Source organism: Neoarius graeffei, chromosome 21 (assembly GCF_027579695.1).
Source record: "Neoarius graeffei isolate fNeoGra1 chromosome 21, fNeoGra1.pri, whole genome shotgun sequence".
NCBI lineage: Eukaryota > Metazoa > Chordata > Actinopteri > Siluriformes > Ariidae > Neoarius > Neoarius graeffei.
This window is the reverse complement of record NC_083589.1, coordinates 46,290,835-46,316,509: the sequence shown is the minus strand read 5'-3', so window position 1 is coordinate 46,316,509 and position 25,675 is coordinate 46,290,835. Positions and strand designations below refer to the sequence as shown.

Here is a 25,675-nt window from a genome sequence, read left to right as displayed (position 1 = left end):
ATTTTCTGAAAAGTTGTGTTACCACTAAATACCAAACTAACTGTTAGACGTCTGTCAGTTTTCCCATTGGTAAGGCATATTGTCATAGGTGACAGTTATGTTCACACCTAAAAAGAGACCTTTTGTAGAAAATTCACATTCTTCAATGAAGACCCATAACATTATGCACTTTAAATTAATAAAAGCCAAGAGCATGATTTTGCTGATTGTTCATTTTTATCCTACACCATATATATATATATATATATATATATATATATATATATATATATATATATATATATACACAACCCCGATTCCAAAAAAGTTGGGACAAAGTACAAATTGTAAATAAAAACGGAATGCAATGATGTGGAAGTTTCAAAATTCCATATTTTATTCAGAATAGAACATAGATGACATATCAAATGTTTACACTGAGAAAATGTATCATTTAAAGAGAAAAATTAGGTGATTTTAAATTTCATGACAACAACACATCTCAAAAAAGTTGGGACAAGGCCATGTTTACCACTGTGAGACATCCCCTTTTCTCTTTACAACAGTCTGTAAACGTCTGGGGACTGAGGAGACAAGTTGCTCAAGTTTAGGGATAGGAATGTTAACCCATTCTTGTCTAATGTAGGATTCTAGTTGCTCAACTGTCTTAAGTCTTTTTTGTCGTATCTTCCGTTTTATGATGCGCCAAATGTTTTCTATGGGTGAAAGATCTGGACTGCAGACTGGCCAGTTCAGTACCCGGACCCTTCTTCTACGCAGCCATGATGCTGTAATTGATGCAGTATGTGGTTTGGCATTGTCATGTTGGAAAATGCAAGGTCTTCCCTGAAAGAGACGTCGTCTGGATGGGAGCATATGTTGCTCTAGAACCTGGATATACCTTTCAGCATTGATGATGTCTTTCCAGATGTGTAAGCTGCCCATGCCACACGCACTAATGCAACCCCATACCATCAGAGATGCAGGCTTCTGAACTGATCGCTGATAACAACTTGGGTCATCCTTCTCCTCTTTAGTCCGAATGACACGGCGTCCCTGATTTCCATAAAGAACTTCAAATTTTGATTCGTCTGACCACAGAACAGTTTTCCACTTTGCCACAGTCCATTTTAAATGAGCCTTGGCCCAGAGAAGACGTTTGCGCTTCTGGATCATGTTTAGATACGGCTTCTTCTTTGAACTATAGAGTTTTAGCTGGCAACGGCGGATGGCACGGTGAATTGTGTTCACAGATAATGTTCTCTGGAAATATTCCTGAGCCCATTTTGTGATTTCCAATACAGAAGCATGCCTGTATGTGATGCAGTGCCGTCTAAGGGCCCGAAGATCACAGGCACCCAGTATGGTTTTCCGGCCTTGACCCTTACGCACAGAGATTCTTCCAGATTCTCTGAATGTTTTGATGATATTATGCACTGTAGATGATGATATGTTCAAACTCTTTGCAATTTTACACTGTCGAACTCCTTTCTGATATTGCTCCACTATTTGTTGGCGCAGAATTAGGGGGATTGGTGATCCTCTTCCCATCTTTACTTCTGAGAGCCGCTGCCACTCCAAGATGCTCTTTTTATACCCAGTCATGTTAATGACCTATTGCCAATTGACCTAATGAGTTGCAATTTGGTCCTCCAGCTGTTCCTTTTTTGTACCTTTAACTTTTCCAGCCTCTTATTGCCCCTGTCCCAACTTTTTTGAGATGTGTTGCTGTCATGAAATTTCAAATGAGCCAATATTTGGCATGAAATTTCAAAATGTCTCACTTTCGACATTTGATATGTTGTCTATGTTCTATTATGAATACAATATCAGTTTTTGAGATTTGTAAATTATTGCATTCCGTTTTTATTTACAATTTGTACTTTGTCCCAACTTTTTTGGAATCGGGGTTGTATATCTCATCTCATCTCATTATCTCTAGCTGCTTTATCCTGTTCTACAGGGTCGCAGGCAAGCTGGAGCCTATCCCAGCTGACTACGGGCGAAAGGCGGGGTACACCCTGGACAAGTCGCCAGGTCATCACAGGGCTGACACATAGACACAGACAACCATTCACACTCACATTCACACCTACGGTCAATTTAGAGTCACCAGTTAACCTAACCTGCATGTCTTTGGACTGTGGGGGAAACCGGAGCACCCGGAGGAAACCCATGCGGACACGGGGAGAACATGCAAACTCCGCACAGAAAGGCCCTTGCTGGCCACGGGGCTCGAACCCAGACCTTCTTGCTGTGAGGCGACAGCGCTAACCACTACACCACCGTGCCGCCCATATATATATATGAGTGATTCCACGCTTATGGGTACTGAAATGGGGACATGAACTTATTTTTAAAAATTCACCTAAAACCATTTCTTTTTTTACCATCAGGTCACAAAACATGTAATCTTTAATGAATGATATGTTAAAAGATAACTTTAATTTTCTGAGATGTAATAAAAACATATTTATATGCCAAAGTCAAGCCTATGAGTTCCAAAATGATGTCTGTTACATTACTTCTGTTACGATTGTCCATCTCGCGTCTGTTACAAATTAATTACAATCTAGCTATATACCATGTTAATCTTATTGAAAGAATGTGTATGTTTATTCTACTACACATGTTTATTAATTATATTTGCTAAAACATCACCTTCCTATGTTTCAAAAAGTAATTCTACATTGTTAAAATTGAGAATATATATGTCCACAACACTTCTGTTACGTTCTGACTTTGGCATATAAATATGTTTTTATTACATCTCAGAAAATTAAAGTTATCTTTTAACATATCATTCATTAATGATTACATGTTTTGTGACCTGATGGTAAAAAAAGAAATGGTTTTAGGTGAATTTTTAAAAATAAGTTCATGTCCCCATTTCAGTATCCATAAGCGTGGAATCACTCATATATATATATATATATACACACACACACAGTATATATATACACAGTGTGTATATATATATATATATATATATATATATATATATATATATATATATATATTTTTTTTTTTTTTAAATCCTGATAGGGGTGGTCACTTCCAGGATGGCCAGCCCCCACACACAGGGCATGAGGGGTCACTGAATAGTTTAATGAGGATTAAAATGATGTAAATCATGTGCTATGGTTTTCCCACTCACAAACTCTCAATCCAGTTGAACACCGGAGTGAGACTTTGGACTGATGTGTTAGACAGTGCTTTCCACCAGAACCATCACCAAAACAACAGTTAAAGGAATACTCTTGTAAAATGGTCTTCATCTCTATTGTACAGTTCCAGAGACTTGAAGCCATTCTGGTGGACTGTGGTGGCTTACTTTTTCCTTCAGTTTCACTTGTCTCAACATTCCTTGCTTTTGTAATGATGTACTTTTCTTATTAGTATCACTGTTGCTACTAAATAATTCATTAGTAATATTATTTCGGAGAAACAATTAAAACCTTAATTGGATTAAGGTCAGGACTTTGACTTGGCCATTACAAAACATTAATTTTATGTTTTATACTTCTTTAACCATTCTTTGGGAGAACGACTTATGTGATGAGGGTCATTGTCTTGCTACAGGGCCCAGTGACTCTTGAGAGTCAGTTCACAGACAGATGGCATTTCCTTTAGAACTCGCTGGAAAAGTTCATAATTCATTGTTCCATCAGTCAGTGCGTTTACATGCACATAGAGAAAATCGAATTTCTGCCGTAGCTCGACTGAAATCGAAGTTCTAAATGCCATGGAAACACCTTAGCTCGGCTGAAATTGAACCGAACTGGATTTCTCGTAATCGAGCTATGTGACCTAGATTATGCGATTGTAGCCGAGCTACTTAGTGCATGTAAACCCTATCGAGCTACGTAGTCGAGCTACTTACTTCAGCACTGCCCCTTCCGGAAGTGGCGAGTGACGAGACCACAAGCGGGAAACACAACAGCCTCGGTCGGCATGACAACAGTAGTAGTAGCGAGCAGCAGAAGAGGTCAGGAGGAACAAGGAGAACGAACGAACGAACACGGAACTGATAACTTTGTTTATACTCTTGAATAGCTCTTCTTCATGACGACAACCGGAAGTGTACCAACACGATGGGGCGTGTAGCGCCACCTGTGGCTCGGGTGCACAATGTACCTCATACAATAGCTCGATTTCCTTGTGTGCATGTAGGATTGGATTTCTCTGTCACCCCTGCTGGGACCCTTAGCTCGATTACCGACAGTAGCTCGATTTGGATGTGCATGTAAACGCACTGAGTGGTGGCAAGCTGTCCTGCCCAAATGTAGCAAAACAGGCCCAAACTATGATACTACCACCTCCATGTTTCACAGGTTTTATAAGGTTCTTATGCTAGAATGTAGGGTTTTCCTTTCTCTAAACATAATGCTTCTTATTTAAACAAAAAAACTATTTTGTTGTCTTCTGTCCAAAAACATTTTTCAATAGCCTTCTGGCTTGGTTGTATGATCATTAGGAAACTGTATTTGGGCAAAAATGTTCTTTTTGGAGAGCAGTGGCTTTCCCCTTGCAATCCTGCCATGCACATCGTTGTTGTTCAGTGTTCTCCTGATGCGGACTCATGAACAAGTTCATGTTAGCCAATGTGAGAGGCCTTTAGTTGCTTAGAAGTTACCCTGGGTTCCTTTGTGACCTCTTAGACTATTACACGCCTTGCTCTCGCAGTGATCTTTGTTGGTCGCTCATTCCTGGGGAGGGTAACAATGGTCTTGAATTTCCGCAATCTGTCTGATGGTGGATTGGTGAAATCCAAACTGTTTAGAGATGGTTTTGTAACCTGTTCCAGCCTGATGAGCATCAGCAACTCTTTTTCTGAGATCTTCAGAAATCTCCTTTGTTCATGCCATGACACACTTCCATAGACATGTTGTGAAGAGCAGACTTTGATAGATCCCTGTTCTTTAAATAAAACAGGGCAAACACTCAACTCCTGATTGTCACCCACTTGATTCAAAACACCTGACTAATTTAATTAACTGCTAATCCTAGAGGTTCACATAGATTTGCCCCTCACTGATATTGGATTATTTTCCTCAATAAATAAATGGCCAAGTATAATTTTTTTTGTCTCATTTGTTTAATTGGGTTTTCTTTATCTATGTTACGGCCACACCAGACAATTTGGCTCAACCAGTGACCAGGAACATACAAAGAGGATGCTATACACGACTACACATTCACAAAGAAAGATTTTTATTTATAAACATTACCAAAAAAACATTTACCAAAACTTTGGGAGTCTGGAGGTCTGACCAAAAAGCACAAAAGAGATGGAGAGAGCCTTGGCCAACCACACCATGGGCCGCAGGTGCCCCCCAAACTAACCAAAACAGTAAATAAACTAAACTGCTAAACAAAGCCACAAAAACTGAACGACCAGACCTCCATTCTCAAAAGAAAACATAAAAAGGAAAAAAACTGACAAGGAGCAAGCAAGGAGAGGCTGCTTCATCTGTGAGAGAAAGAGAGAGACTGTGCCTCCAGTGCCCCTTAAATAAGCAGGCTGATCTCGTCACCAAAATCAAGAGCACCTGAAGAAAGAGAAAGGGGAGGAGAAGAGGAGAAGTGGGAGTACATAGCAATCTACTTCTAGGATTCTGATGATGTTTTAGGTCATATTTATGCAGACATACAGAAAATTCTAAAGGGTTCACAAACTTTCAAGCACCACTGTATATAGTGGTCCATTTTCATATTAATGTTGTGAATAATTAATTTTGCACTTAATTAAGTATGTGCATTGCATTTAATAAAATTCTATTTTTCACTGTAAATACTTGAGTTACAACCTTAACAACCCAATATGTAAATTATTATTATCCAACATTATTAGGCTGATGAAAAGGATAATTAATAGTAGTATTAATCAGATTATTGTGCAAAGTTAATATGCATTTCTTCATTAACTTCATCTCATCTCATTATCTCTAGCCGCTTTATCCTGTTCTACAGGGTTGCAGGCAAGCTGGAGCCTATCCCAGCTGACTACAGGCAAAAGGCGGGGTACACCCTGGACAAGTCACCAGGTCATCACAGGGCTGACACATAGACACAGACAACCATTCACACTCACACCTACGGTCAATTTAGAGTCACCAGTTAACCTAAACTGCATGTCTTTGGACTGTGGGGGAAACCGGAGCGCCCGGAGGAAACCCACGCGGACACGGGGAGAACATGTAAACTCCACACAGAAAGGCCCTCGCCGGCCCCGGGGCTCGAACCCGGACCTTCTTGCTGTGAGGCGACAGCGCTAACCACTACACCACCGTGCCGCCCCCTTCATTAACTTCCATATGATAAACAACTTCAGTGTAATGCTGAGTCGTGACTTGATGCCCAACATTAAATGCGGATCCTGAAGCAAAACTAGTTGAAAATCACTGGGCTGTTTAACAATTATTCCACGAAATTGAGTCGTACATGAGCTGATAGCTGATGAGGTGCGTAGCACCGAGTTGTCTATAAGCCATGTATGAGGAGATGGAGTGGAATAACTGTTTTATTATATCTACATTCACTGGATTTTGAGAAACAGAGCATTTTTACATTTATTTTTTGCAAATTCAATCAGTAAAAACTTTATACAAAACATCTGACAAAGTAATTTCCACTTAGGCGGACTTCTTAAAAACCTATCAATGGCTGCATGAGTTGACTTTAGTGTTTTTCATTTTTTTGTTTATTTTTTTTGAAGAAAGTGCCATCTTGCTGTTGTGTTGAGGTATAGAATAGCTTTAGATATTTATTTAGTTCTTTCTTGGACATTTCAGTGATGTAATTTTCAAATTCTTTGAGCTTTTGAGCCAGTCTAAAAAAAATTCAACAAATTTTAATGCTTAAAGATGAAGAATGTAAATAAACTTGTGAAATGACAGTAGCAATTTCTGAAAAATGCAATAATAATAATGATTCTTGAAAAATAAAAAAGGATATGTTCTTACCATAGAAGGTTCTGGGTTCTAGCCCAGTGGTCGACAAGGGCCTTTCTCTGTGGAGTTTGCATGTTCTCCCCGTGTCTGCATGAGTTTCCTCCGGGTGCTCTGGTTTCCCCAACAGTCCAAAGATATGGAGGTTAGGCTAATTGGTGACTCTAAATTGACCATAGGTGTGAATGTGAGTGTGAATGGTTGTTTGTCTCTGTGTCAGCCCTGCGATGATCTGGTGACTTGTCCAGGGTGTACCCCGCCTCTTGCCCATAGTCAGCTGGGATAGGCTCCAGCTTGCCCGCAACCCTGTACAGGATACGTGGTTATGGATGGATGTTCTTACCATCAAATACTTTTATTCCATATTTTGTTGCTTTTTTTGTATTTTGGGCAGTTTTGTTTTTGAGTAGAGTTTTTGTTTCATAAACATAAACGACAACATGTGTTCTTTTTGAGCAAGCTCTCTCTCGGATCTCAACCAAAATGTCAGACTCTGTAGAGGATTTACTGGAAATTTTTAATTTAAATATGACCCAATTTATGGATGATATTGCTCCATTCAAAATTAAAAGAGTCAATGATAAGCAGAAAGCACCATGGAAGCAATATCCAGCTGTTAAACTGCTAAAGAGAGAATGTAGAAAGACTGAAAGAAAATGGCGCAAATCTAAACTTCACATCCATTATCAAATCCATAAAGAGATGCTTTGTAAATATAATTATGAAATTCGTAAAGCAAGACAGTCTTTCTTCTCCAACATCATCAACAGGAATATGAACAATGCCCATGTGCTATTTTCAACAGTAGAGAAGCTAACTAATCCCCCACCACAATTAGCACCTGAACTTCTCTCAGTTAATAAATGCAATGAGTTTGCATCCTTCTTCAAAGGTAAAATTGATAAAATATGGCAGAATATTGCTCATAATATATCTCAGTTGCAAATAATTGAAAAACTGCAATCACCAGTGACACAGACAGATAACTTCAACACAATGTCAGAATTTTGTTTAATTGATTATGAGACTCTTGAAAAAACTGTACAAAATCTCAGTTCCTCAACATCTGAATTGGACATTCTGCCCACCAACTTTTTTAAATCTGCTCTTCATCTTATAATTACAGATGTGCTTCAAATCATAAATACATCCCTAGAGACTGGCATTGTTCCTGTGTCCCTGAAAAAAAGCCGTTGTAAAGCCCCTACTTAAAAAGAATAATCTGGATGCTTCAGTATTAAATAACTACAGGCCAATATCAAATCTACCATTCATCGGGAAAATCCTTGAAAAAATTGTCTTCAATCAATTAACTGCCTTCTTGATATCAAACAGCTGTTTTGATAACTTTTAGTCAGGATTTCGTGCCAATCATAGCACTGAAACAGCGCTGATTAAAGTTATAAATGACATACGTCTTAATACTGATGCAGGCAAAACATCGGTCCTGGTATTACTGGACCTCAGTGCAGCTTTTGATACTGTTGATCACAGCATACTGCTATATCGACTTGAACACTGGGTTGGGTTGACTGGTAAAGTTATCAATTGGTTAAAATCATACTTAAAAGATAGAAGCTTCTTTGTTACCATGGGAAATTGTTCCTCAACATCAATGTCCTTGACCTGTGGTGTCCCCCAGGTGTCGATTCTTGGACCATTACTATTCAACTTTTATATGCTCCCACTTGGGCAAATTATCAAGAACAATTCAATTTTGTATCATTGCTATGCAGATGACACCCAAATTTATTTTGCTCTATCACCTAATGATTATGCCCCCCTTGAATGTCTCTACCAGTGTATTGATCAAATCAACAACTGGATGTCACAAAATTTTCTTCAGCTGAACACAGATAAAACAGAAGTAATTCTATTTGGAAAAAAAAAGAAAGACAGGATTACCACTATTCTTGACACAAAGGGGATTAAAACAAAAGAAATGGTTAAAAATCTTGGTGTTTTCATTGACAGCGAGCTAAACTTTGACAGTCACATGAAAGCAATCACTAAAACAGCATTTTATCACCTAAAAAACATTTCCAAACTAAGAGGACTTATGTCAAAAAATGATCTGGAAAAACTTATACATGCCTTCATCTCTAGTAGGGTTGATTACTGCAATGGCCTTTTCACAGGCCTGCCAAAAAAGACCATCAAACGACTTCAGCTGGTTCAAAATGCAGCAGCTAGGGTTCTCACACGAACAAAAAGAACAGAGCACATTACTCCAATTCTAAGGTCCCTTCACTGGCTTCCAGTAAGCTACAGAATTGACTTTAAAGCATTGCTGCTGGTGTACAAATCTCTAAATGGTACAGGGCCTAATTACCTCTCTGATATGTTGCAGCGGCCTAACCCAATCAGATCTACCAGATCGCAGCAGAAAAATTTACTGTTAAAACCTGTTGTTAAAACAAAGTGTGGTGAAGCAGCTTTTAGCTACTATGCAGTACAGCTATGGAACCAACTGCCAGAGGACATCAAAAATGCCCCTGCTGTTGGCAGCTTCAAATCTAGGTTAAAGACCAAGCTGTTTTCAGATGCTTTCTGCTAAATTATTAATATTGTCATTTCTACATGTTTTAAACTCTTTACTTTTACAGTCTCTGCATGTTTTAAATTTTACTTAACTTTTATTCTATTTTATTCTGCTGTTTTTTTTTGTTTTGTTTTTAAATTGAACTTTTATTTCATTTTATTATTTTATTTCTACTATTGTTTAATTCTTATTATTTTTCTTCCCCATTTATTTTATGTAATTTTATTTTCTATTGCTTACTGTTTTGCTTTTACTTCTGTAAAGCACATTGAACTGCCACTGTGTATGAAATGTGCTATATAAATAAACTTGCCTTGCCTTGCCTTTCATCCTTGGTTGGTTCAGCAACACGCGCTGCCATTTTTTTTCTCTACTCATGGTATATGAGCTGAGAGCCTAGCAGTAGAGTAGCCAATCAGAGCATGCAATTGCTCATATCCAGTGAATGTGGATATAATAAATAGTTATAGTTTCACTTTTAGCCCTGTGATGACCTGGCGACTTGTCCAGGGTGTACCCTGCCTTTCGCCCGTAGTCAGCTGGGATAGGCTCCAGCTTGCCTGCGACCCTGTAGAAGGATAAAGCGGCTAGAGATAATGAGATGAGATGAGTTTCACTTTTAGCCCTGTGATGACCTGGCGACTTGTCCAGGGTGTACCCCCCCTTTCACCCATAGTCAGCTGGGATAGGCTCCAGCTTGCCTGCGACCCTGTAGGACAGGATAAAGCGGCTAGAGACAATGAGATGAGATGAGATGAGTTTCACTTTTACATGAGGGAACATCTTATTATACATAGCCAAATCCAAACAGAATGTGATACAACGAGAGAGAGATAGAGAGAGAGAGAGAGAGAGAGAGAGAGAAAGAGAGCCTGAGTGGCATGAATATAGATTTTCTGTTGTGGTATTCACACTGCTTGTGTTCAACAATGAGAGCAACTTTTCATTCATCTACTCTTGCTTACAAGTGCTACCACTGGTGATTCCTATTCAGATACATGTGATAAAATACCAAAATATTGTCAACATTTTTTTTATATTGATGGGAAAAGCTAGTCACTGTAGTCTGTACAATCTTCAGCTGCAGTATAAGCAACTGTCAGTAAGATTATTAGATTAAATTATCACTTTTAACAATAATCAGCACCAGTTACTGCTTAAGAAACTTAATGTCTAGATGTCTATACCCACAAAATAACAGTAAACCATCTGTATTATCTATATAATAAGTGACAAAGTTTGTTTGTTTGTTTGTTTGTTTGTTTGTTTGTTTGTTTGTCTTGAGCTAATGTCAGCATTTCTCAATGGATTTTCACCAAATTTGGCAAGTAGGTACAGGGATGACCCAGAATTTTGCAGATGTATGGTCCCCAGATGGTCCCCAGTGAGCCCCTGGGTGGTGGATGTTTGGATTTTTGTTTGTCTTGGGTTAACATCACCATTTCTCAATGGATCTTCACCAAATTTGACATGGAAGTCTGGTGGCAACCCAGAATTTTGCAAAACCCGGGCAATGCCAGGCAACCTCATCTCATCTCATCTCATCTCATCTCATCTCATCTCATTATCTGTAGCCTCTTTATCCTGTTCTACAGGGTCGCAGGCAAGCTGGAGCCTATCCCAGCTGACTACAGGCGAAAGGCGGGGTACACCCTGGACAAGTCACCAGCTCATCACAGGGCTGACACATAGACACAGACAACCATTCACACTCACATTCACACCTACGGTCAATTTAGAGTCACCAGTTAACCTAACCTGCATATCTTTGGACTGTGGGGGAAACCGGAGCACCCGGAGGAAACCCACGCGGCCAGGCAACCTGCTAGTTTAAATATATTAGAAACATTGTGGTTCACAGAGTTGTCTTTTTATCCTGTTTCTGTATATTCATTGAAGAAACTGGACTGAAATGATGTTAGAAGTGTGAACTTTGGCTAAGTTTTTTCTTCAACAGGAAACCAAAGAATAGTTATTTATAGTACACATGTCGCTGTGGTTCTGTGAACCTGTGCTAAACACCAAAGGCAGTAAGAATCACTGAGATATTTTTGTATGCACATGTGCATACATGCTGAGACCGACAAAGGCTGACAAAAGTGACATGTGACACAAATACCATTGCCATTAGATTAGATTAGATTAGATTAGATTAGATTAGATTAGATTAGATTAGATTAGATTAGATTAGATTAGATTAAACTTTATTGATCCCTTTGGGAGGGTTCCCTCAGGGAAATTAAGATTCCAGCAGCATCATTACAGATAAACAAAGAAAAGAAATAGAGAGAAAACTTCTAGATAAATTAAAATAAATTAAGTATTTACATATACAAATATAAAAGAATAAGATATGGGGAAGAGAGGAAGGGGGAGGGGGAAAGGGGGGAGAAGTGGGGTTAGGGTAAGTGTGTGTGTGTGTGGGGGGAAGCAGGAAAGATATTGCACTTTATATTGCACATTATATTGCACATTGTCTGGTATTGCTTATTGTTAGGCTAGGCTACTGCTCCTTCCCATCCTCTGTCCTCCTGTTACCCCTCCTGCCCCCCAGAGAGGAGTTGTACAGTCTGATGGCGTGAGGGACAAAGGAGTTTTTGAGTCTGTTCGTCCTGCACTTTGGAAGGAGCATTCTGTCACTGAACAGGCTCCTCTGTTTGCTGATGACGGTGTGCAGAGGGTGACTGGCATCATCCATGATGTTCAGTAGTTTGTCCATAGACCTCTTCTCTGCCACCGTCACCAGAGAGTCCAGCTTCATGCTGACCACAGAGCCAGCCCGCCTGATCAGTTTGTCCAGCCTGGATGTGTCCTTCTTGGATGTGCTGCCACCCCCCCCCCAGCATACCACGGTGTAAAACAGGACACTGGTGACCACAGACTGATAGAACATCCACAGGAGTTTCCTGCAGATGTTAAAGGACCGCAGCCTCCTAAGGAAGTATAGCCTGCTCTGTCCCTTCCTGTATAAGTGATTGGTGTTGCAAATCCAGTCCAGCTTGCTGTCCAGCCACAGCCCGAGGTACTTGTAGGAATCCACAGCCTCCACCTCGACTCCCTCGATCAGAACTGGTCGTGACCTTGGTCTGGACCTCCCAAAGTCAATGACCAGCTCCTTGGCCTTTGAGCTGTTGAGCTGCAAATGGTTCCTGTTGCACCACACAGTAAAGTCCCTCACCAGGCTCCTATACTCCTCCTCTCTGTCGTCACTGATACACCCAACGATGGCTGTGTCATTGGCAAACTTCTGAATGTGACACAGCTCCGAGTTGTAGCAGAAGTCCGCGGTGTACAGGGTGAAGAGAAGAGGGGCCAGCACCATGCCCTGGGGTGCTCCAGTGCTGCTAATTACAGTGTCAAACGTGATGTCCTTCAGCCTGACATACTGCTGCCTGTCAGTGAGGTAGCTGGAGATCCAGGTGACCAGGCAGGGGTCCACTCGCATCCTGTTCAGTGTAGGTACACACACAGTCCCTTTAAGAAACTACATTTCCCATCAGCCAACTTCTGCATTGACCTATGTCACGTGTGGGCGGGATCACCTATGTCACATCCTCCAGGAAGCCATAAGTAACCCGGAAACTCCCAGCTCTTCCTCTTTTTCGTCTGGAGCAGCTGTCTGGACACAAAGAGATTTGTTCTGCCAAGCAAACCAGATAAAGACGTCTTTTCTTTCCCTCAAGAATCAGAGTTTCGCGCTTTTCTTTCACCTTTGGCCACGGTAGATTCTAGGATTGCACGATTTTAAACTCAGCTTGAGTTACAACCGGTTTTCAGTTATTCATTATACGTACGTACGGACTGCAGCCCAAGCAGTTAATTAATGTTAGAAGCGACCGGATCCTTCTCATTAAAGCGTGTACACATTGTCTGATCAGAGACTTTCTTTTCATCATGAGCGATCACGCATCGGACCAAGAAATCCTCTGCTTTCCACGGAAGCAACTCACGTGCTCCACAACGGTGAAACTCCAAAAGTCTCGGAACATCTCTTCATAATTTTGCGTAGAGGCAAGACACTAAGTAAGATTTGGCATTTTGGGCAAAAAGACTAGTCTTAGGAATTAGTTTATTTACTTAGTGTGAATTTAAACTCAGGAACTGTTTGTGTGCACACTGATTTTGTGTTTCTATCATTGTTCTATTTTTGATCTCTCAATTGTTTAATTGATAGGTTTTGCATGCCCCTTTTCCTTTCTAACACTTTAATTTCATTATTTACACATATTTTGACCTCATCAAGATTTCAGTGAATTTGGTAATGTTATAAAGCTAGTGGGTTAGCTGCTACGGCTAATTCTTCTGTCTCATTAGCATCCAGAGCTAACTGTATTGTCTCAAGGGACTGTAAGGCCTCACCACGTGGTCACACACAAAACACACCTCAGTTAGCATCCCACACTAGCCTTTTTATCTAGGCCATAGGCCTTACAACACACCTTAGCTAGCAAACCGAAGCTAACTCTCTTTGTTCTATAAAGAAGCACGTGGTGACCCTTCCCCCCCCGTTCTTTATCACGAGGTCCTTTGTCTCAACTTTAGATAATATTCCAAGCCCTGATTCAATTCAACCTTTATAGCGCATTCCCCCGTGCCCACATTCAAATCCACATATATCATGGATGACCATTTGAATGTATTTCCATTGTTAACATTTAATAATTTTTTTATCACCCACACACACACACACACACACACACACACACATCTCACTGTTTGCTGCTGACTATTTGAAGATTTCAACTGCCATTATTCATTTTATCTTTGTTATAATAAATTCAATTAATTATTGAAACTATGTGTGTTTATTTGCTGTTCTGATATTTTTGAAGTGACTCAATCTCAAAGGATTCCAAGGTGCATATAGGTTGTGTAATATGGTAAGTGATCATAATAATTTGGAATATACCATAATTTAGCTGTTTGATAATTTATTATTAAGCATCAAAATTAAAGGTATTATTTAATGATTCAATGAGACTGATTTAATGAGATTAATTAATGAGACTGATTTAATGGTATTTAATGAGACTGATTTAATGAGATTGATCACTTAATTACTAATTGCACCTACAATTAAATTGGTGCCCCGTGTGAGGAGATTGGTGTTGACTTCATGAATATTGTTGCAACAACAGATAAACTATCAGTTTGATTCAGCAGTTGCCAAGGTATATCCCCAGGTGTGTTAAACGGTTAACAGTAGCGTGATAACCACATCACAAATACTAATAACCTATTCATAACTTAGGATAAGAGATAGCATTTCCAAACAAAAACAACTTTATTGATTGATTAATTAATTACGTAGTTAATATTAATTAATAAAAAATTAATTAATAAATTAACTCATTGATTAATTAATTATCCAATATCCAACCTAAGCAAAATGGCATCCCCTCGTGTCTCAGAAATTGAAGACAACACTCAAGACGTGTCTCTCCTTGAGGTCATCGCAGACCTCATTCACTGCTCTGCCTCCGAAAAGGCAAACATTAGGAACACGAGTAAACGTGAATGCCAAAACAACATAGATAACTCGAACAAACATATGAGAGATCCAAAAGGAACAACTATTAGTGTCCAAGCTGCACTAGGTAAGCTATTCCTGTCATACTTCTGAGATACTGATTCAGAAATCAGACGCCTCCGCGGAGAGGTTGAAAGGCTGACCACCAGCAACGCCGAGCTGGCAGCCGATAATAATGATTTACATAGGGAGCGTGAGCTCTTGAAGACCTCCTTTGATGATTGCGCCGAAAGGCTAGAGAAAGCCGAAAAGGCTGCCAAGAGGGCTGCCGAGGAGCAGACCCCCCAAGAAGGGCGCGAGGGGCGTGAAGGACCCCCAACAATGCGCCAAAGCTCAGAGCGGGAAGAGGCGTCCGAACCGGACACCGTAGATTACCTGGTCGAGGACCAGACACCCCGCCAAACTCCATCAACTCGCTACACGACTTCGTCGTTTAGCCAGGGTGGAGCCGTACTGTGCTCATCCTGAGCCCAGGACCATAGCACACCCAGGTCAGTGTGCTACAGTATCCCTGATCCATCTTCAGATGAATCAGGCTATGAATCTAGTGCGAAACGGGAGCAACACCAGAATAGCTTAGATAGTAAGTACTCAGGAAAGCCAAGAAGGCCGCACAAGGACGTGCACCAAACTCTTTGCTTACGGCAAATTGACCTACTTGCCCACGATGTCGAGCGATTTGATCCCGACAATAAAAGAACTAATGTAAATGATTATTTACGAGAAATTGACCGATGCCTGATGGACCTGCCGAAAGCCACAACGCGAGAGAAACTTAAACTGATCTGGAAGACCTCCAGTAGCAGCGTTCGTGCCTTTTTAGAGATGCTACCCCCAAATATTCGTGATAGTTATCCGAAACTTCGCAATTACATGAGGGAAGAATATGCGCCGTACACGAACGAAACCTCCGCGACATTGTGTGCGATACAGATTAAACAAAAACGGTCTGAGGCGCCTCGTGAATATTATAGACGGCTACATACTGCCTATTTCCAGGGTAGTAGTGCACCAGGCTTGGAAGAAGATAGAGGCTTCAAATCCCTCTTCTTACATAACCTCCACCCAAGCGTGCGGACTCAAGTCACACTGGCATGTCGACAAGGCTGCTACTCGATGAGGGAAACTAGGCAACTAGCCCAAATGGCCTGGGAGATCATTGTCAAAACCACAGACAGAAACAATGATGAACCCAGAGTCCTAAGCCTCCAGGGTGAGCACAAGCCCCCGCTAGCCTTAGAAGGAGGTGAAGCTCCAAAAGGGGGACCCCCCTGGAGAAATCCCGGTCCGAACCGCCCCTTGCCGAGCCATCACCAGGGTGAGTGGAAAAATCAGTAAGGTAAGGCCAGGAGGGACCGAAGGCAAGTCCACAGTGACTATGGCAACCGCCCATCATATGGAAAGGGTCGTAGGGAACAAGGCGGTTGGCAGCAAGACCGTCATCCCTGCTCTGGCCGGAGACGGCAGGAGCGTTCCGACTGTAGCTCTAAACATAGGGGTAGAGATGACCAACACAGTGACTCAGACCAACCTGGTGAGTTCCACTCAGAGCTGGACTCTTTGAAAGCCCAGTTGGCTGAGATTAAAGAACTGTTACAACAGAGGTCAGACCCCTCAACAGATAAATAGAAGCAAGCGTAAAAGGGAAAAGGCCTACTATGACCGAAAAGCCTCCCATCACAAATATCAAATAGGAGACAAAGTCCTATATTTCAACTTTACCAAGCCGGTAGAAGTCTCAAAAAGTTCCTACCACACTGGTTGGGACCTTTCGATCGTAGGAAAACTGTCCCCCATCGCGTATCGCATTAGGACATCCAGGCCTAATCAAACGCCCTCATATCGATTTCCATAACAATCAAATCAAGCCCTTTCAACAGTTTTCACTCCAAAAAGGGGGGGGGGGGGCGATAGTTAGGCCCATCCTGCCCACCTACAGTAGTTTGTACGCCTCACTCACCCATAAGCATACACTGACATTCCCAGTCACATTCACCAACCCAATACCTTTCCAGAAGATTAGGTTTACCAACCCAAACACTAATACTTCTTTTCTTCCTTCATTTCTTCTCTTTTCTTGTTTTTATGCATAGGAAATTAAACACTACATGTTTCATGTTTAATGTTTAATTTTTTTTTAGATGTGATTGTGACCTAGTTAGATAGAGTAATTATATGCCCAAAATGCCTATAGCCTGAGTATATGCCCAAAACGCCTCTGCCTCCAACTGTCTTACTGGAACTCATGAGTTTACACAGTTTTCACAGGACACCATGGACTGTACAGAGCAAGGCTACCTCAAGGACTATGGACACGTGGACTGTACGGTACTGTGCTCTCAGTGCTACGACTCCATCATACCCCTGAGACCAAAAGGGGGATTGTAGGTACACACACAGTCCCTTTAAGAAACTACATTTCCCATCAGCTAACTTCCGTGTTGACCTACATCACGCGTGGGCGGGATCACCTACGTCACATCCTCCAGGAAGTCATAAGTAACCTGGAAACTCCCAGCTCTTCATCTTTTCCGTCTGGAGCAGCTGTCTGGACACAAAGAGATTTGCTCTGCTGAGCAAACCAGATAAAGACGTCTTTTCTTTTCTTCAAGAATCAGAGTTTCGCGCTTTTCTTTCACCTTTGGCCACAGTAGATTCTAGGATCGCATGATTTTAAACTCAGCTTGAGTTACAACCGGTTTTCAGTTATTCATTGTACGGACGGACGGACTGCAGCCCAAGCAGTTAATTAATGTTAGAAGCGACCGGATCCTTCTCATTAAAGCATGTACACATTGTCTGATCAGAGACTTTCTTTTCATCACGAGCGATCACGCGTCGGACCAAGAAATCCTCTGCTTTCCACGGAAGCAACTCACGTGCTCCACAACGGTGAAACTCCAAAAGTCTCGGAACATCTCTTCATAATTTTGCGTAGAGGCAAGACACTAAGTAAGATTTAGCATTTTGGGCAAAAAGACTAGTCTTAGGAATTAGTTTATTTACTTAGTGTGAATTTAAACTCAGAAACTGTTTAAGTGTGCACACTGATTTTGTGTTTCTATCATTGTTCTATTTTTGATCTCTCAATTGTTTAATTGATAGCCCCGATAGCAGAGGGTCGTTGAAACGACGTAGAGTTTTGGTCAGAATGGTCGGTTTCCGTCGTACGTCAGAAAATCAACGTTGAAACAGCGCCGTGAAACGTCGATTTCTCCGCCGTCTGAGAGGGTCGATTTATCACCGTTGAATCAACGTGGGTAAAGGTTGATCTGTCGACCGTCAGAGAAGGTTGAATATACGACGTTGAACCATCGTCACTTTTGCCGGCCAGTTTTCAACATTGGTAGGATGAGCAACTGGCCCGTAGCCAGGGGGGATCGGAGGGTTCGTTCGATCCCCCCCCCCGCGACACCGCGCCCCGGACACACACGCCCCTCAAGATTACTCAAGATTTATTCATTTGTTCATGTCCGATGAATATACATTGATTCACATTTAAATTTACAATATCAAATCCAGACTAATCAAAAAAGAAAAGTAGACTAAGTGAGGACGAGTTAGAAAAACGGGTTCATTTCTCCTATGTTTATGTTTACACGTTTTGTTCAGACTGCTTTACACCCCAATCCAGTGGGTGGCGGTAATGCTCCCATTAGACCCCTTTCACTGACGTCACCTGAAACCGGAAGTAAACAAACCCTGCGCCACATTGGAAGACCAACAAACTCGTGATTTGGGGGAAATAACGGCAGCGCGCGGTATGTGAACCAACGAGGCACTTGGTTCATCATAAACCTACAATGGTAAACTTTTGTGCTGTGTTAGGGTTCTAACAAAGCTGATGGGAAAGGTGAAAAGAAGTCTTTCTACAGAATACCAGCTGTGATTGAGACACAAGCAAACCAAGGAGCTTTCTGCCGGGAGACAGAGAGAGGATTTAGCTGCTTTATGCAGAGCGGATCTGAATACTTCAAGTCTATTTTGTTACTGGTAAGTCACTAGGCTAGAGTGTTGTAGAACATTTTTTTAAATGTTTACTGAATAAAAACATCCTTAATTTTATCAAATATTCTCTACTCTATATTTCATTTCTTTCTTTGTTTTAATTTTCCTCCCTCCATCCCTCTTTGGATTTTAAATATAGTTTTTCCCCATGTCCAAATAATGAGGTAGGGTGGCATTTAGAAACCCATAGCCTACTGCTGACTTTCTTTATCAATGCTGCATCAAATTAATTTTGGTTATGTTTTTCTGTTTCCATGTACAGGTGTCTGCGCCGCAGGAGGAATAGGCCACAATTATAAATAAATCATAAAATGTTTCTAAGAACTTGTTCAAGTGTGTTCTGTTCCTTATAAATGTTAAAAGTTATGCCTCATTAGATAGCTTGACAAACATTAGGAGAGGTGCATTGTTGCATGCATTTTTATATCCTGTTGTACATTAAACAGGACGTAGCCTACGCACATTGATATAAATTAAGTTTCACTTTCATGGTTGAAGTATGCATGTGTATGTTCATCCTAGGCAAGAGCCCCGATGCTTTGTTAGCTAGTTTAATTTAGCCTGTTTTGCTTAATTTGTAGCCTTCCTGTTGTACATAAAACAGGAAGTAAAGTTGGATGAATCATCGCCGAAAATTCAACTATAAATCGACCGAAATACGTAGTTGAATAAAGGGTGAAAGGGGGTCTATTCTCTGTTGACCACCAGCCACTTTTCAACGTCGTTTCAACGGAAACTCGTATGAGCAAAGCGGTGTTGAATCAACGTCGGTGATCGACGGTGATTCGACGGCGTATAGGTCGAAGAACATGCCAATGATTCCACGTCGAATCAACGACCCTCTGCTATCTGGGAGGTTTTGCATGCCCCTTTTCCTTTCTAACACTTTAATTTCATTATTTACACATATTTTGACCTCATCAAGATTTCAGTGAATTTGGTAATGTTATAAAGCTAGTGGGTTAGCTGCTACGGCTAATTCTTCTGTCTCATTAGCATCCAGAGCTAACTGCATTGTCTCAAGGGACTGTAAGGCCTCACTACGTGGTCACACACAAAACACACCTCAGTTAGCATCCCACGCTAGCCTTTTTAGCTAGGCCATAGGCCTTACAACACACCTTAGCTAGCAAACCAAAACTAACTCTCTTTGTTCTATAAAGAAGCATGTGGTGACCCTTCCCCCCCCCGTTCTTTATCACGAGGTCCTTTGTCTCAACTTTAGATAATATTCCAAGCCCTGATTCAATTAAACCTTTATAGCGCATTCCCCCGTGCGCGCATTCAAATCCATATATATCACGGATGACCATTTGAATGTATTTCCATTGTTAACATTTAATAATTTTTTTTTATCACACACACACACCCACACGCTGACACACACACACACACACTGTTTGCTGCTGACTATTTGAAGATTTCAACTGCCATTATTCATTTTATCTTTGTTATAATAAATTCAATTAATTATTGAAACTGTGTGTTTATTTGCTGTTCCGATATTTTTGAAGTGACTCAATCTCAAAGGATTCCAAGGTGCATATAGGTTGTGTAATATGGTAAGTGATCATAATAATTTGGAATATACCATAATTTAGCTGTTTGATAATTTATTATTAAGCATCAAAATTAAAGGTATTATTTAATGATTCAATGAGACTGATTTAATGAGATTAATTAATGAGACTGATTTAATGGTATTTAATGAGACTGATTTAATGAGATTGATCACTTAATTACTAATTGCATCTACATCAGTTTGTCCTGAAGCAGTAGGGGCTGGATGGTGTTGAAGGCACTCGAGAAGTCCAAGAAGAGGATCCTCACTGTGCCATTTCCCTTATCCAGATGCGAGTGGGCTCGGTGTAGCAGGTGGAGGATGGCGTCTTCCACACCGACACCTGCCCAGTATGCAAACTGCAGACAGTCCTAGGCATGTTGTACCTGGGGTCTGAGGAGGCTGAGGAAGAGCCGCTCCAATGTCTTCATCAGATGTGAAGTGAGTGCCACCGGTCGGAAGTCGTTCAGCTCGCTGGGCCAATTCTTTTTGGGAACTGGAACGATACATGATGTCTTCCAGAGGGTTGGCACTCTCCCCAGCTGCAGGCTGAGGTTGAAGATGCGTTGGAGTGGTTCACCCAGTTCAGCAGCACAGGTCTTCAGTAGTCGTGGACACACCTTGTCCGGGCCTGCTGCTTTCCTGGGCTGAAGCTTCCTCAGTTGACCTCTGACCTGGTCTGCAGTAATGCATAGAGGAGTCTGTGTTGAGGTGGGGGAGGAGGGGAGGAGGGGGCTGCTGTGATGACTGGGGGGAGGTGTGTTGAGGGAAGAAGGAGAGATGGCTGCAGTGAGGGAGAGGGTGGGGGGGACATGGGCTGGTTGAACCGATTGAAGAAGTCATTCAACTCGTTTGCCCTCCCCACTGTCCCCTCAACGACTCTGGTCTTTGTATTGTGGCTTGTGATGGTTTTCACACCTTCCCAGACCTCCCTCATGCTGTTCTCCTTCAGCTTCTGCTCCACCTGTCTCCTGTAGCTGTCCTTAGCTTCCCTCATGCAGCGTTTCACCTCCTGCTGTGCTGCTTTCATCGCCTCCCTATCCCTGCTCCTGAAGGCGGCCTTCTTCCTGTTGAGGACAGCTTTGACTTCCTGTGTTACCCATGGCTTGTTATTAGGGTAACACCGTACAGTCTTAGTGGGGGAGACCACGTCTGCACAGAAGTTGAGGTAATCTGTCAGATAGTGTGTCAGCCCCTTTATGTCCTCACAGTGTGGGCTAAGCAGCACATCCCAGTCCGTGATGTCATAGCAGTCTCTGAGGGCATCTTCCATTTCAGGGGACCACCTCCTGATGGAGTCATCTTTCCTTTTTTGCTGAACTCTCTTTGGGTCAGCACTGACTGGTTATGAATGATAGTTAATCCTGGTGCTTATCTAAGGCTCATAAAACAACAATTACCTGGATAATATTAGGACTATCTGGAAAGGTGTTCAGAGATTACTGCTACAATTATACTAATGAAGTAGAAGTAGAAGTAGTGCCCATGAGACGTCCCTTGTAGACTAGCCTGTCACTAGGGGCAGTGGTGGCTCAACAGTAATGGATCTGAGTTACTTATCACAAGGTCAGGGGCTCAAGCACTGTCAAGCTGCCATTGTTGAGGTCTTGAGCAAGGTCCTTAAAGCAGATACGCAGAACCTTTATTTTTAAATACATTTCTGAGTGGATCCATCCTTGACTCTTGTATGCTGCATAAGTGGTAATTTAAAAAAATATATTTTTGAGAGTTAAACTCGACTGCAAAGTTGGCATTCGAGCTTCCCCGCTGAGCCGGCCAGCCCTGAGTGCGTGACGTCATAGCGGTAACCGGATTTAAGGCCGATGCCTTTGATAGCTATAGATCAAAGTCATATAAATAAAAATTTATGGTGAAAGTAAGAAATACCGTGACTGACTTGCTCAACTTCATTGATTGTGGGTTGACTCTCAGTAAAACAGGATAGGTGTTTTAACTTATGCAGCATACACGTACATGCATGCATTTTCACTGATAAAACGTAAAAGGCTAATTAAATAATCAGATGAACTGAGACAATCACATTCTGAAGCAAATTAAATAATCTTATACCGGTAACTTGAACACACAATACAAGTTACATGTATTAATCTAAATGCAGGTAAACAACATATGTTGTTTTTGTTGTTTTGTATCCAAATGAGAGTCGGAGCTTACCCGTCTGTGTTCTCGCTTCTTGAAGGCCGATCTTGTGGCCAATTATTTTGAAACAATCTGACTTTCAGTTGTTTGTTCAGTTCTCCATTCATTCGCTTCTTCCATATAAGGGTGAGATGGCAGCGATATCCAGTTTAGAAATAAGATGGCTGCTCCTCTCATTCTCCATTCTTTCCATACTGAGTACTCCACCATTACTGCTTGGCTCAGGCAATTACTAAAACCCGGGACAGAACAGGATGTCACCGGTTTTAGCAACAACTGCGGAGAGGTCACGGCCCAAGCGACATGTCCCATCCTGTTCCGTCCCGGATTTTATCAACAACCCTCGACTCACGCTCCGGGAAAACTGGTGCAACCGAACTCACTTTAATAAATAAATAAATAAATACTTTCCTTTTCTTGTTTTCTTTTTCTTTAATTGTTGATACTGCACCCTCTTTCAATACGGGCTTATAGCCAACGCTCCTCAACAGATCAGAGGTTTCGTACCCGTACGAGTCTTCAGTAAAATGTGCAGAGCAGAGGAGAGACCACTTCATAGGCGTCCAATGTGCCCATGAATTTCTTGCAAAATGTGTCCAAATCTTTGCAGTTTGAACATTCTTGGGCCATGAATGCAACATAAATCCACCTTCTGTCGTGTTGCTGCACCCGCCAGCAACACATCTACGTGGCATGGCGATAAATTAACTCAAAATGGAGGATCGGAGTTGCAGTCAGCTCTGTTTTTTAGTCTAGCGGAAATGGCGATGAGACCAATAGACTTCCTGCTGTGATGTTACAGACATCAAGGTCATTCACTCAGACCGCTACCGATATGAATCACTTTAATCATAAAAATTACTATCTTATATTTAATGTTAATGCTTAAAACTATTCCTATGCCATTCTTGAGGTCTCAAGGCATTTATAAACGAAAGTGAGGCCATGGCTCTGCGTATATGCTTTAACCCTTTCTGCTCCAGGGCTGTGGTATCATGACTGACTCCAACTTTCTGACAAGCTGGGATACGCAAAGAAGAAGAATTTGTAAGAATGCTGCAACGTATATGTTTCTTCCTCAGTAGACACTGAGTGGTTTTGTGCAAGGTGAAGAGAGCTGTTTGTGATTGTCGTTTCTGACTGTTATGTCTTTGTCTGAGTGGCCCAGCACATAGCAACATCTTAGAACTTGAGGGCCAGACAGGCCACCCTCAATTCCATTACATTAAAGACATTTAGGAGACACTCTTATCTAGAGCAACGTACAAGTTCTACCAAACCTGCATGTCTTTGAAATGGGAGGAAACACGAACACGCAAATTCCACACAGAAAAGCCCCCATCGGCTTTGAGGTTCAAACCCAGAACCTTCTTGCTGTGAGGGGACAGTGCTAGCCACTGCACCACCATGCCACCATGATATAAAGTATACCGTATACATTTGCAACCATACTGCCCGTTATAAAATGCATAGCTCCGTATTGCTTTCCTGTGATCCCTGTGACTTTAGATATTTTCGACAAATGCACTGAATATTTCTCAGTCATGATGGGTTAGGTGTGTTTAGAAACTGTATTTTCTCAGGTAATCTTTTTTTTTGTTGTTTTATTTTGTTCCAATGAACAAACCTTTAAAGTAGAATGAATGTATGAAGTAGCTGTATTTGTGATGTCGGACCTGGTGCACTTGCATTTTTGTATTCTGGCATCTTTTGATGCTTCTGGTTGTGTTAAATGATCAGAATAATTATTTCATGAACAAAACATAATCAGATTAATGCAAACGTTAGTGGTTTATTGTATTGATCCATGAGTTGCACAGTGATGAAGTCATTGACCAAACATTCAAAACTGTAGACTGAATTGCACAGCAAAATAAGTTAGATTTTACAGATATCTTAAATTTTGAGATGAAAATAAATATGTTAAATTAAAATGGTAAATAATAGTTAAATTAAGTTTGATAAATAACACAGATGAACCAGACTAAATGACTAAAGTAATGCAGATTTGTCTCATGCTTGAATGAAAAGTCTCCTAACGTTGTAGAAAACTCTTGAGTAGCGAGCGGGTCTTCTTGGAATGTTGTCCAGCTTCTAAGGCTTTATCATACACAGAGATAAAGTCATTCACTGCTCCACCTTGGATCGTACTGTCGTCTTTCTAAATGTGAAGAAAAATGACATGATCATGAACATGAAATACCGTAGGGTATTATTGTCTGAGATGTTGTAGAATTTCTGTGAAATAATGCATACGAAAGGAAACTGTATTGGATTAAACCCTTAAATCTTTAAACATATAATTTCCTCAGTCTTGTAAATACAAAAATGAATATAAGTAAACTGTAATTTTTGAATAATTTATGATAGTTTATGAATAATGTTATTTAACCTGAAGCTAACCAGGGTGCAGTACAAAGGAAATTGAAGGGGATTGCTATGGAAGTATACAGTAAAAATGATATAAAATACAACTACTACTAAAAAAAATTCTTACCTTCACGGAGTTAATGTCATGAAGTTGCTTCCACACTGCCTGTTCTTTTTTATATTTGTCTTTCAGTCCTTTCACACTTTCCTGGAGGTCCTTCAGACTACTTTTAGTCTCATCAGTCTTGGCCTTTTTCAGCATCTCCGAAAAGATGTCCATGTAACCATTCAGCATACGCAGAAGCATCAACGTCTCACAAGTGCAAGTGTCCTAATGAGACATTATTGCATTTGTGAAGAGTGAAGTGTTACTTCTATTTAAGTTTATAAGTTTGAAGTTTCCATAATAAATGTAAATGGAGTTGTCAAGCTTACCGGTACTTTGCCCAAGTAGGGTGTGAAAACTGCTTTTCCCACCCACATTGTATCTGTTAGCCCCTGCAGGATGCAGAAAGCAAATAATGAGTGCTCAGAAGAGTTGTGCATGAAAACTTTAACCAGAACTTCCTCACTAC

The 25,675-nt window shown here is 41.0% G+C and overlaps 2 protein-coding genes across 2 annotated transcripts in view; one reads left to right on the top strand and one right to left on the bottom strand.

The window, feature by feature from the left end:
- rap1b (RAP1B, member of RAS oncogene family) overlaps window positions 1-25,675 on the top strand; it is a 441,802-nt gene that overhangs the window by 147,409 nt on the left and 268,718 nt on the right. The window lies entirely within an intron of this gene.
- ifng1r (interferon gamma related) overlaps window positions 24,578-25,675 on the bottom strand; it is a 1,882-nt gene continuing 784 nt past the window's right edge. The window contains exons 2-4 of the mRNA XM_060903660.1: window positions 25,536-25,598; window positions 25,228-25,431; window positions 24,578-24,891 (exon numbers count right to left, since the gene is read on the bottom strand). Coding sequence (XP_060759643.1) covers window positions 24,766-24,891; window positions 25,228-25,431; window positions 25,536-25,598 — 393 coding nt within the window. The 3' untranslated portion in view covers window positions 24,578-24,765. The remainder of the gene's footprint in view (window positions 24,892-25,227; window positions 25,432-25,535; window positions 25,599-25,675) is intronic.